The 14,020-nt window shown below is 36.8% G+C and overlaps 1 protein-coding gene across 1 annotated transcript in view; it reads right to left on the bottom strand.

The window, feature by feature from the left end:
- Nucleotides 1–719: 719 nt before the first annotated feature.
- Nucleotides 720–14,020, bottom strand: part of GTF3C3 (general transcription factor IIIC subunit 3) — a 36,603-nt gene continuing 23,302 nt past the window's right edge. The window contains exons 14-18 of the mRNA XM_045833756.1: nt 13,689–13,926; nt 12,883–13,073; nt 7,246–7,370; nt 3,266–3,418; nt 720–1,974 (exon numbers count right to left, since the gene is read on the bottom strand). Of these exons, the coding sequence (XP_045689712.1) occupies nt 1,852–1,974; nt 3,266–3,418; nt 7,246–7,370; nt 12,883–13,073; nt 13,689–13,926 (830 nt within the window). The 3' untranslated portion in view covers nt 720–1,851. The remainder of the gene's footprint in view (nt 1,975–3,265; nt 3,419–7,245; nt 7,371–12,882; nt 13,074–13,688; nt 13,927–14,020) is intronic.

Raw genomic sequence — 14,020 nt, forward strand, 5'->3', positions numbered from 1 at the left:
ATTATAATAATTACAAAAGCATATGAAATAATTCACTTCAATTATAAAATTTATTTACATTATATATACACAAACACATACATACAGAGGGGACAATACATTTACTTACCACATACAAATTCTGCTCCTCAACTACAAAGTTAGTTAGTTTATACAGTATAAACAGTGGTAAGAATTCCTAAAAAGCCCTCATTGTATTTTTTTATGTCTCATACTTATTTCCCGCCCACAACTGGACTAGATCTTACAATCCATAAGCATGTTTATAGCATTTATCTTCCCCTAAAAAGAAACTCTAAAATGCTATTATTAAACCAATAGTATATCTAACAAGTATTGTTATCTTATATCCAAGAACATAAAATATTTATGATAAGAAAAAGGTTTTTACCTATTTTAGTTTATCAGCAATACTTAATTCCATATATATTGGGTTGGCCAAAAAATTCATCTAGTTTTTTCCAAAAGATGGCTCTCACAGTGCTTAGTTGTCTTTAAATTCATTTGAAACAATTTTGTTAGACTGCATTGTGACAGCTGTTGTAACAGCTTGTTTTAAAAAAAACACTGAAATTGGTGAATTTTTGTATAGCCATTCTAATACTGAAGACAGAAGAAAATATGCAACATTTTCAGCACATTATGCTTTATTATTTCAAGAAAGGTAGAAACACAACTGAAATGCAAGAAGACTTGTGCAGTGTATGGAGAACGTGCTGTAAGTGATGGACATGTCAAAAGTGGTTTGTGAAGTTTCTTGGTACTATTGACATTGTGGCCAAATGACTTTTTGCTGTGGGGCTGTCTTATGCATTGGAAGATGTTTAGCAGCACCTCTGGCCTCTAGCTGCTAGAAGCCAAAAATAGAAGGAGATAACTGACATACTCAAAATATCCAAACCAATGAAGTTATTGATGAAAATGGAAAATGTGTCTTTTATGGAAAAAACTAATGGACTTTCCGCCAACCCAATACAACTCTCAGTCTTCCTAGATTCCCAGTGATCTTGAAATGGAAACCAGGTCATTTCATTGAACACGGTCCCCTCTTTTCTTTTTTTGTCAGAAAGCCCCTGTCAAACAGTAAATGCATTTTTTACTTTGCCTCGGAGCACACTGATCTGAATTAATCCCAGCCTCCCAGGTCTCAGGCTAAGATACATACAGATGAAAAGTAAAACATTAACTCAATTATTTGTCTTCCTACCACTTAACCATTTCAAATAATTTTGTTAGAGTTAAGTGAATTATGTGTCACCATCAGAAATATTCCCAATTTGTCTTTCCTTTAATAAAAGCAGCCTTTTTTCCTATGCATTTGAAAAACTACCCTTGCAGTAGTAACAGGGAACTGAGGAATGAGTGACTGACAATGATGATGTATGCAGAAATGTGATAAACTTTTCTTTCAAATAAATACATGCTCAAGTTCTGCATTTAAGGAATTACACTGGGAGGTCACATCTGCCTTACTGCTGTGTTCCAAGCACCTGTCACATGCCTGACATGTAATAGGGGTTTAACACACAGTATTAAATGTGCAGATGAAAAATTGTACGAGTGACAAATTACTATTCAACTGTCAGTTGACTCAAAGGTTACTACTGCCCACTTCAGCTCTGAAAGAAACTGCACTAAACAATGCCAAAGGAAAATGACAGAACAATACGCAAATTCTTGTAGGAATGATGATTTCTGCATATCTACCAAAAGACCATTATCACATATTAAATATGAAATACACAGTTCTAAAATCATCGTTTCCACCTTGAGGTGAATAATAAGCCTGGAGACAGAAAATGTGGATCCAGGCACAGCAGCTGCCCGAGACTCCCCCCGCGGCGGAGTGCCTCATATGGAACAATAGGTGTACAGCAGCTTCTGAGCCATCCTGACATTCCCGCTGTTCTGGTAAATGAGAGACAGGTTGTAGGCGATGTCTCTCCGCAAGTCCACCTGGTCAGCTTCTATGCCCTAGGGGGAGAAATACCCGAATGAGTTACATTTCAGACTGACAAGCAGGACACTTTTATGGTAAATAAACAGTTTTGTAAGTGCTCGAAAGGCCATTACAATTCATAATACTAAAAAAATTATAAAGTTGTGCACCTACCTTAGATTTAAATTTTTATCAGATAATGCTGATTCAGTTAACCATTACAGTAACTCTTTCATCAAATATTTTTAAATGTCCAACCCATAAATTGAAGAAAAAGTCTCACCCACAAGCCACAGCAGAATAAACTCCACATGAATTAAGGATTTAAAAGTAAAACAATGAAACCATAAAAGAAAAAAATACTTGAATAATATGATAATATAATGTTGGATAGGAAAAGCCCTTGTAAGAATAATAGCAAAAGTAGAAACTATACAGGGAAAGATGAACAGACATGACTTCATAAAAAAACATAAAACTGCTACAAGGACAAAAATAAATTATAACACAAAAGACCAGATGCGGGGAAAATACCTGTCCTGGGTAACAGGAAGGCATACAAAGAACAGGTCTGTCTAGGAGGATACACACCACACTAGTAATAATGATCACCATGGGGGTGTTACTGCCTTTTTTTTTTTTTTACTTAAATAACAAAGAAATGAACTCGACAGAGTAGATTAGATCTCTGTTTCTAATCCTCCCCATTGAAAAATATCTGCAACAAAGAAAAATGATATTTATAAAGCTTAAGGAGCAATATGTAAAGGTATGTAATAAAGAGCACCAAAGTGTATATATTTCATTAGCATAACTATAAATGTATGTATTCATTTGCTTAACAACCAAAGTTGAACAAGTGTAAGAGCAAACAGGTGAAAGAATGTGGGGATTATGAGTATAAGTTTAAAAAAGTAATAAAAACATACAATTTTCTTCAGAAATTAAAAATTAGACTTTAAACACAATTATAGTATTTGCAACAGTTTACCCTATACTACATCATCTAAAAAAATGGTTTTGCATCTTTAGAAAGAAATGTTAGTTACACTTGAACTTGAAAATGAACAAGGACTATATTACTCAATATTCAGGCTTCATGTCTGCCTGGAAACCACACAGGCTATCTTAGGATAATTAAAAGGGTCACAATCATAAGTCATATGTCCGTGTCACTGCTGATCAGGAAGAAAGCCAGGGTGTCAAAGACTGACTTGTTGCTGAACATAATTACATATTTCACTGTCTGGACCACAACACTGGGCTAAGTGCACTTATTTACATATGAAATGAAGCAGCTCTTCGGCCTTCTAAATCATACAATACCTCAACCACCAGTGGAGGGACCTCCAGGGCCTTCTGATAATAATGGATTGCAAGATGAATCAGCCCCAGCTGGTGATGGCCCCGGCCCAAATTGTAGAACGATTCCTGGCAGGGCCCACGTAGACTAAGGTATCGATTAAGAAAGGAAAAGCCCTACGAAAAAGAAAAAGACAAGTGATTTAGTAGTTCACTCATTTCACAAGCATGCACCACTGTATGTGCCGGGTGTGGGAAGACAAACATTAAAAGACACGGTCCCGCCCGGAAAGAACGCGCGTGCAGTGTGCTGCCACACCGCGGTGCAGGCAGGAGCTCTTCTGAGGGTGTGAAGGAATGGTTGCTTTTTTAAGCTAAAGACAGAAATATTCATAGAAACGTTACAACTGGCTATCAAAGATCCATAGTCTATAAAAACACAGGAGATACACACACACACACACACACACACACACACGGCTTCAAATTGGCTTTTTGGAGCCAATAAACTTTTAAACTTTTTGGTTTGAAATACATGTCTAAAAGCTTGAGCAAAACAGAAAATCTGAGCCCTCATAACGATGACACATTAGAAAGGTTATATCTCCAGGGGCAAGCTCACCTGAGCACGCCTAACCTTTCTCAGTAAGTGGTGTCTTTTGTAAGTTACTTCTCAGGACTTACCTTGTTTTCATTTAAAAATTTTTATTGTAGTTTTTTCATTACCACTTGTCCCCCTTTCACCCCTTGCTGCAGTCACCACACTGTCGTCCATGTAGGATCTTCCTTAAAAACCTCTTAGCCCCAAACTTGTCCCCCCAACCTCAAAAGCTTCTGGCTCAAAGGCTACAATAAATAAAGCCTTTGGGAGGGAGACACGGACAGTTTCAGAGTGGCTGCAGCTGCAATAATGAGGCTCCCATGGGTCACAGCTCTTCCCATGTTCACCTTTTCCCTCCATGCAGCTGCAACTTCTGTCACCCACAGACAGTTACAGACCGCGACAGTGCAAGTGTCCTATGAAGTAAGTACCCATATTTTGCTGTGTATAATGCACACTTTTTTGAGGAGAAAATAAGGATGCGCATCAAACATGGGTAGTACCTGAAGTACCTTGTATCTGTTCTTCTGTTTTGTAATTATTTGTTACATAAAATTTCTTGTATCATAATATGTTCAAAAATAAATGCTAAAATTATTTTATAATACAAAAAGAAGCCCAAGTATCTAAGTATAAATAAATGAATAATTGAATTAAAAAATTAAAAACAAAAGATTTTTTTCCTGAAAGTTTGGGTCAAAATGTGGGCGTGCATTATACGTGGGAAAATATGGTAAATAAATATATTACTGAGAATTAAGAGTAAATCAACTAATTTGTGAGAATAGAATTTAAAATGCAATTATTTCCTGGGTGATCTGCTATATAATAAATTACCACAAATGTTCCTTCACAAATAAATAAAAATTCATGAATTCTTTAAAATTAATGCATTTTTAGGGACAAAAAGTTATGTTCAATAAACAAATCATACTTCTGCATAATAAAAGAACCCATTTGTGTATGTGCATATGACCTCTACTCCACTGAAAAGCATGGTTCTCTGTTAAGTACAGAAAACAAACTACTGATCTCAGAGAAATATCAGATCTTCATACTTTAAAATGACAAACTAAAAGCCAAAATCTGAAAAGAAGAAACAGTAATACCGGATGAATCACTGCAACCCAAATGAACTTGAAGGTCCTCTGATACAATAAAAAAAAGTTACCTGCTGCATTTTAAGAAATTTTTAACAAGTTTATGAGGATAATCTTGACAGCTAAAAAAACTAATAAAATATGTTGTGATTTGCAGGAGCAAGTATAAAGGACACACGGACGAAAACCAGGGGAGGTAGAAATGGGAGGGAGGTGGGGAGGACTGGGGGCATTGGCTGGGATGGGAGTAAAAGGCAGAAAACCATACTTGAACAATTAAAAAAATATATTTAAAAAATGTAGGTAATATGGGTGTCCACATTATTTCTTAGACTATGAATCATCAAGCATAAAAACTACAAAAAAATGATGAAAACATTGAAATGGGAAAGAGAAATTGGTTCTTTTTATATTATGTTACATTTCAAACATTTTTATCACATCAATCACTATAGAGCCCAGGTATATACTGTCTATATAATATTAAATAAAGGTAGAAGTAAGAAAACATGAAAAATTTTACTCTTATAGTATACATATAAAGGTAGGAAAGATAAGTTAAAATATCTGAAATTAGCTTTTTTAGTAGGACAAATGAAAACTATAGTCCTATAGCATGAGGACATAGATTCATGAGAAATTAAAACAACTTAAGAATTGTGCTGTTTACAATAAAACTTGCCTTTAAATTTTTTTTTCCAATGAAAACTGTTTAACCGACATGAGAGATTAGTACAACAAAATCCCATCTACCCATTACTTCTTGTTCCACTTCAACTACTGAAAACCTACAATTAAACTATAAAAGTGATTTGTACTTTTTTAATGTCATTGATAGGTTGCAACTTTAAGCAAAATGACGGAAAATGAAACCAGTTTTACCATAGGCTGATATAAACCCGAGTAAGTTCCTACAGCATCGCATCATCATTATAATGAACGGATGTTGAATGCAACATTATCCAAGGAACTGAATTTTTATCCTACCAGGCCTAAAAACTACAGAATTGAACTATTAATAATGAGTTAATCCATAAAAATTTCCGTTCAATTTTTACCTATCAACTTCATAAGCTTCACATGGGCAGGCAACTCTGCCTCTGTGCTTCCTCGGCTCTCCACCCCTGTCCCGGCACAATGGGTGTTCACTACCTACCTGTTTAATGTATAAACAATCCTACATCACTTAACACAGCCAAACTACCCACTGAGGTGATTATGGAAATTTTCAAGTATATACAAGTAAAAACACTATAATGAACACCAATACCCAGTTTTAACAATTACCATCACTTTAATTTAGGGTTTCTTTTCACCATTTTATTTTTAAAAAACAAACAAAAATCCTTTACCAAATCCTGCTACCCAACCCAGCCAATACTTTCTTTCCTTTGCTAACTACTTAAAAATATACTTATACATGCATCAAATATATACATATAAAAAGTGCAATTGTAAGAACAAAAGGGTTGAAAATACAGTAGTGAGCAAGACAGATAAGACCTCTGATCTTGGATTGTATATTCTTTTCTTTTTTTAGGTTATTTAAGTAATTTATTGTTAGACAGAGGAGAAGGGAGGGAGAAAGAAAGGGAGAGAAACATCAAGGTGCGGTTGCCTCCCACACGCCCCCTACTGGGGACCTGGCCCACAACCCAGGCATGTGCCCTGACTGGGAATCCAACCAGCAACCCTTTGGTTTGCAGGCCAGCACTCAATCCACTGAGCTACACCAGCCAGGGCTTGAATTGTATACTCTTATTAGAGAAGACAAACTACAAAAAAGTACAGAGAATGAAAAGGTAATTCCAAACTGCTGTAAGAAACAAGAAAACTTTAGGAGAAAATTTGTTGGTGATGACGTAAAGAAACAGTACACAGTCACATATTTATACATTACTGTATACATATTATATTTTTTAAAACTAATTTAAAGTAAATAAATCCTTAGGACCTAGAAGACTTGAGGCATTAGGGGTTCAAGTACGAGGAGGTCTGCACAGGTTCCCCTCTGACTCCACCTGTATCTTCTCCCCACAGGATCTGGCTGTGGGCCTTTTACTACGCGGCTGCACAAGTCTGCGGCAGGAGTACCTGCAGGAGCCGAGTCCATGAGTGCTGAACAGAGGGGTAGGTGCTGGAGATACCAACATGTGTACTAAGCAGGTATTACTGTTGGAGCAGGATAGCAAACATTAAGCAAGCAAGCATTCATTCATTCATTCATTTTTAAATGAATGAATGAACATATATTCATTTTTAAAGAACATATCATCAAGTAATGAGAAATCCAAATTAATTACCTGCACAACAAGAGCATGTCTCCTTAACACATACTTCTGAGATGCCATGTGAATAAAGGTTAGGCCTATACACAGGCTATAGAGAGGTTGGTGGGGATCGGTGCGAAAGGCTTGTACATACTGGCCTGAAAAATGAACAGTGATAGTAGATGATGTAACAAGAACATAGTTCCTTATTTCTCCAACACTTATTCTAATACATTTTAAGGCTAAACAAGCATTACTGATAGTTAACATATCCAAGTGTACATTCTAAAATATCAACCAGATACAAATTTGAATTTTAAAATAGTATATAACATAGAACAAAATTAGAAGGATTTACCCATGAATGTATACAGAGCACAAATATTAAACATAAGTAACTAAAATTAATATTTTTTAAAAGATTTTTATTTATTTATTTTCAGAGAGAGGGGAAGGGAGAAAGGGAGGGAGACAAACATCAATGTGTGTTGCCTCTTGCATGCCAACTGGGGACCTGGCCTGCAACCCAGGTATGTGCCGACTGGGAATTGAACCAGCAGCACTTTGTTTCACAGGATGGCACTGAATCCATTAAGCCACATCAGCCAAGGCTAAAAGTAACATTCTTTTAGGTACAACTAGACACTTTCATGTAGAGTTAACACTTCCAAAACAAGCAATTTATCAATTGTGATCATAAATCTATCTTATGATCTTATGACCTTAAAGCTATTTTAAAAGCAATGAAGGAATATGTCTTTTGATGAATTCTTTCATAAAATCAATTGATCTGTCTTATAAAGTCAAATGTAATGGATCACAGAGGTGAAAAAAATAGTGTTTTGTTTTTAGACAATGGGTGTTGTTTTTCTAAATATAACAGCTACTTTGTTTTTCCTGGGAAAAGCTAAATGTATTGAATGATAAAGTAAGATTTTGGGGACTTCCGGCCAAGATGGAGGCATAGGTAAATACACTGTGCCTCCTCAAACAACCAAAATAAGGACAATTTAGAAACAAAATAACAACCAGAACTGATAGAAAACTGAACTGTATGGAAGTCTGACACCAAGGAGTGAAAATAGACACATTCATCAGACTAGTAGGAGGGGCCGAGTCGGGAAGCTGGGAAGAGAGGGGTTGTGACACAAAAAGCAATGGCACTGGGTGCATAAAGCATCCCAGGCGCACAAGACCACAGCAGGCAGAACCTGGGCGAGGGGTGGCAACGGGCAGACCCAGTGAGGTGGCGACCGTGAAGTGAGGCACTACACCCTAGGTGGCTGGCTGACCGGGCGGTCCACCATTCATGCACAGATAAACCAGGTGAAACTGGGGAGTGACACACACCGCGCAACCCAGGGTCCCAGCGCCGGGAAACAGAGCCTCAGGGCACTGACTGAAAACACCTGTGGGGGTTGAGGTGCCAGGAGAAACTCCCAGCCTCACAGGAGAGTTCACTGCAGAGACCCACGGGGTCCTAGTCTGTGCATAAGCCCACCCACATGGGAATTAGCACCAGAAAGGCACAGTTTGCTTGGGGGAAGCGACAGAAGGGAGTGAAATCCAACAGAGAGCGGAGCAAGCGCCATTGTTCCATCTCGGACCCTGCACCCACATACAGCATCACAACACAACCACTGGGTTGCCCTGCCCTGGTGAACACCTAAGGATCTGCCCCTCATGTGTAACAGGTACAACAAGACCAAAAAAAAAAATGCCCCAAAGGGAAGAACAGATCAAAGCTCCAAAGCAAATACAACTAAGCGACCAAGAGATAGCCAACCTATCAGATGTGCAGTTCAAAGCACTGGTGATCAGGGTGCTCACAGAATTGGCTGAATTTGGTCGCAAATTAGATGAACAAATGAAGGCTACAATGAGAGAGAGAAATGAAGAAAAATGCACAGGGAACCAATAGTGATGGGAAAAAAAACTGGGACTCAAATCAATAGAGTGGACCAGAAGGAAGAAAGAAACAACCAAACAGAAAAGAATGAAGAAACAAGAAGTCAAAAAAATGAGGAGAGGCTTAGGAACCTCCAGGACATCTTTAAACATTCCAACATCTGAATTATAGGGGTACAGAAGAGGAAGAGGAAGAGCAACAAGTGGAAAAGTTACTGGAACAAATAATAAAGGAGAACTTCCCCAATCTGGCAAAGGAAATAGACTTCCAGGAAGTCCAGGAAGCTCAGAGAGTCCCAAAGAAGTTGGACCCAAAGAGGAACACACCAAGGCACATCAGAATTACATTAGCCAAGGTAAAAATGAAGGAGAGAATCCTAGAAGTAGCAAGAGACAAGGAGACAGTAACCTACAGAGGAGCTCCCATCAGACTGTCAGCTGATTTCTCAAAAGAGACCTTACAGGCAAGAAGGGGCTGGAAAGAAGTATTCCAAGTCATCAAAGGCAAGGATCTAACATCCAAGGTTGCTCTATCCAGCAAAGCTTTCATTTAGAATGGAAGGGCAGATAAAGTGCTTCTCAGATAAGGTCAAGTTCAAGGAGTTCATCATCACCAAGCCCTTATTTTATGAAATGTTAAAGGGACTTATCTAAGAAAAAAGAAGATAAAAAAACATGTATAGTAAAATGACAGCAAACTCACAATTATTAACAACCACACCTAAAAGAAAAACAAAAATTAACTAAGCAATCAACTAGAACAGGAACAGAACCACAGAAGTGGAGATCACATGGAGGGTTAGCAACAGGGGAGTGGGAGGAGGAGAGAGGGGGGGAAAGGTACAGAGAATAAGTGGCAGAGATGGTAGGCAGAAAACAGATAGGGGGAGGGCAAGAATAGTATGGGAAATGTAGAAGCTAAAGAACTTATAACACATGGACATGAACTAAAGGGGGGGAATGTGTGTGGGAGAGGGTGTGCAGGGTGGAGGGGAATGAAGAGGGGAAAATGGGACAACTGTAATAGCATAATCAATAAAATGTATTTAAAAAATAAATAAGATTTTGGGTTTTTGTGAATTCCATGTATTGTACATATACAATCATGTCATGTCAAAAGTTTACCAATATGAAATGAGGAAATTTAAGCAAATTTTTCTTATAAAAGGATCTATAACTTATCTCATATATATACTTTATATATGTGTGTGTATATATATTTATACATACATATATAAAATGTACATAATATGTAAAAACTTCTATTCTTTCCAGCTTCTATTCCAGGAAGAATGACACCACAAAATCTCTTTAGCAGCACTGACTGGTAGACTACCATTTGGACATTCTATTTTTACCTTCTGTAAATTTCTAAATATAGAAAATAAAATTAATCCCTATTTTCTTAATATTAAACTAACAATTCCAAACAGCACACACAGTGGAGATTTTAAACATCTGATGTTCGAGGTTACTGACTGAACAATTATAAAAGCACCAGCCACACACATAGAAAAAAAGTATTAAAATCGCCAAACCACAGTTTATTCAGAAGTGTAGTTGGTAATGCTGGTTTTCAGGTAGCAGAAGATACATGTGCCTCATTTTAATTTTAAACCTTTCATTAGGTATTTTTCTACTTGTTTTCTTCTGATACCTGGATTTAATTAGAATTAGTAAGCACTATGTAAATACATCTTGATATGAAGACTTTTCTCCCAAAGGAATAAACTATCAGCAAATCTTAAATCCTTTTTTGTACTATAGTAAATTAAAATCAGGTAGCAAAACATCCAATTGAATGAAAATTGTTTAAAAACAAGCCTAAGTAGGGAGAGTGGTTTACCTTTAAAATAAATTTAAATTTTAAAAATAAAAAATAAAAAGTTTTAAATTTAATTTTTAAAAATACAAAATAAAATTTAATTTAATAAAAATAAAAATAAAAATAAAAATAAAAATAGGTTTTTAGGTTCTGGCCAAAATGGAGGTGTACGTAGAAATGCTTTACTTCCTTGCACAACCAAGAGAAGGATAACAACCAATTTAAAAACAATAAACAACCAAAACTGCCAGAATACAAATCTGCATGAAGCACCAACAACCAAGGAGTTAAAGAAGCATTCATCCAGACTGGTGTGCCATGACAAAGAAGTATGGCCCAAATGAAACAACAGAGCCAAAGTCCAGAAAAAGAGCTAAGCAATGAGGAGACAGACAACCTGCCTGATGGAGAGTTTAAAGCCCTGGTAATCAGGATGCTCACAGAATTGACTGAGCTTGGTCACAAAATGAAGGAAGAAATGAAGGCTACGCAAAGTGAAATAAAGCAAAATATACAGGGAACCCACAGTGAAGGAAAGGAAACTGGGGTTCAAAGTAATGACTTTGAACAAAAGGAAGAAATAAATATCCAACAGTAACAGAATGAAGAATTCAAAAAAATGAGGAGATGCTTAGGAACCTCTGGGATGGGACAACTTTAAACATTCCAACATCAAAATCATAAGGAGATCAGAAGGAGAAGAGGAAGAGCAAGAAATTGAAAACTTACGTGAACAAATAATGAAGGAGAACTTCCCCAATCTGGCGAAGGAAATAGACTTCTAGGAAGTCCAGGAAACACGGAGAGTCCCAAATAAATTGGACTCAAGGAGGAATCCACCAAGGCACATCATAATTAAGTAACCCAAGATTAAAGAGGAGAGAGTCTTAAAAGGAGCAAGAGAAAAGAAGAGTTACCTACAAAGGAGTTCCAATCAGACTATCAGCTGATTTCTCAAAAGAAACATTGCAAGCATGAAGGGGCTGGAAAGAAATATTTGAGTCATGAAAGGCAAGAACCTAAATCCAAGATTACTCTATCCAGCAAAGCTATCATTTAGAATGGAAGGTCAGATAAAGTGCTTCCCAGATAAAGTCAAGTTAAAGGAGTTCATCATCACCAAGCCCTTATTATATGAAATGTTAAAAGGACTTATCTAAGAAACAGAAGATCAAAAACTATGAACAATAAAATGACAACAAACTCATAAAATGACAACAAACTCATAACTATCAACAACTGAACCTAAAAAACAAAATCTAAGCAAACAACTAGAACAGGAAGAGAATCACAGAAATGGAGATCACATGGAGGGTTATCAATGGGGAGGGAGAGAGTTGGGGGGGGGAGTAGAGGGAAGAAGAAGCATAAGTGGTAGGTAGAAAATAGACAGGGAGAGGTTAAGAATAGTATAGGAAATAGAGAAACCAAAGAACTTATATGTATAACCCATGGACATGAACTAAGGTAGGGGGAATGCTGGAAGGTAGAGGGAGGTGCAAGGAGGATGGGGGGATAAAGGGGAGTAAAAAATTGGGACAACTGTAACAGCATAATCAATAAACTATACTTTAAAAATAATTTTTTATTTTTAATAGAGAAAATAAAAATTTTTAAAAATAAAAAAGACTTCAGCCTTTAGAAACCAAAGCTTCAGCAGAGAAAGAAATATTATGATTATTGCTAACACTTATAGCCACTCACTATATGTGCCAGGCACTGTTTTAAGTACTTTATATTAACTCATTTAATTTTCACAGCTGTTTACAAGGCAGGCCCAGTTATAAGCTCCACCTCAGAGACACAGAACCAGAGGCAGGGGCAGGAGAATCTGCAGTGCTAAGCAGCAGTGTGAAGCCAGGCACTGCCATTCCAAAGGCTAGGTTCTTAGCTACCCACTGTCCACACCTGACAAAGTCATGGGCCAGGACACTTACCAAGGGCGTGCTTAAAACTACCAGATACGAATGCATTGTGTCCATTTAAGACACACAGGGCATGATTATCTGGGTTTTTCAGCATTAAACGGAGACAGAAACGATGATGCCGTACTTCTTGAGAGTGCATGGTAACTTGGTTGAAAATGTTCCAGAGCTGGGGTCTATTGACATTTTCCATTACCATTATCCTAAAATTGAAGGAAGAAGGGGATAATAAAAAATAGTGTAAAAAGAAAAACTTCCTGATATCTAAGAATTAAACTGTTCAGTGCTGTCCTAACAACACTGAAACATACCACCCTCCCAAAGGGCAGAGTGCTGCAATCTATTTAAGCAAAACCTTTTACACACGGAAGGGTTTCCCCCAAAAACACTGTTTCAGTTATTATTTCTGTATCTTGTTTCTGCATTTTAACAAAACCTTTTAAACCAAAAAAAAGAACTGAGTTAAGTTTCACTTTTTATCTCCCTTCCCACTACAACTGCAGTACAATGAACACTGAATAATAATAATGTGTGCCACGCACTGTTAAAAAACTCATCATTTAACTTCCACAATAACCCTATGAACTGATAGTATTATGATGTCCATTTTATAAATGGGGAGGCTAAAGCAGAAGAGGTTATGTATATGAGTTCATGTTCTCATATATTGTCTGGGACTCCCCAAAGAATTGAATTAACCAGTAAGCAACAGGAGAGATAAAACAAAATAGCTTATTAATTCTTGAGCATGTAAGTCAAAGTACATATACAATACTCTATCAAAGAACTGAATTAAAAAAAAGTTACTGGAAAGTTACCTGATATAGTTGTATGCCTTTCTGAAATTTTTGTCCAGAATTGCAGCAGAGAGACCAAAATATTCTAGTTCTTTGCGTTTTTGTTTGTGTTCGTAAAATGAACAATACTCCAATGCAGAATCCACTAGTAACTCAGCCTCCTGAAATCGGGACAGGTCACATAAGGAGTATATGGCCTTTAGAAGGAGGTTCCACCAGTCATCTTTTGTCAAGACACTCGTGAGTACAGCAAATATTGCTAAAATGAGACCAGTAAAAATTAGTTAGGATACTGTTTTCCAGAAATAGCACTATTAGAAAAAAAATGTCATGACTGCTTTTAGGTTAAATGT

The sequence above is a fragment of the Phyllostomus hastatus genome, unplaced genomic scaffold (genome assembly GCF_019186645.2).
Source record: "Phyllostomus hastatus isolate PE091 unplaced genomic scaffold, TTU_PhHast_1.1 phas_contig_1741, whole genome shotgun sequence".
Lineage (NCBI taxonomy): Eukaryota > Metazoa > Chordata > Mammalia > Chiroptera > Phyllostomidae > Phyllostomus > Phyllostomus hastatus.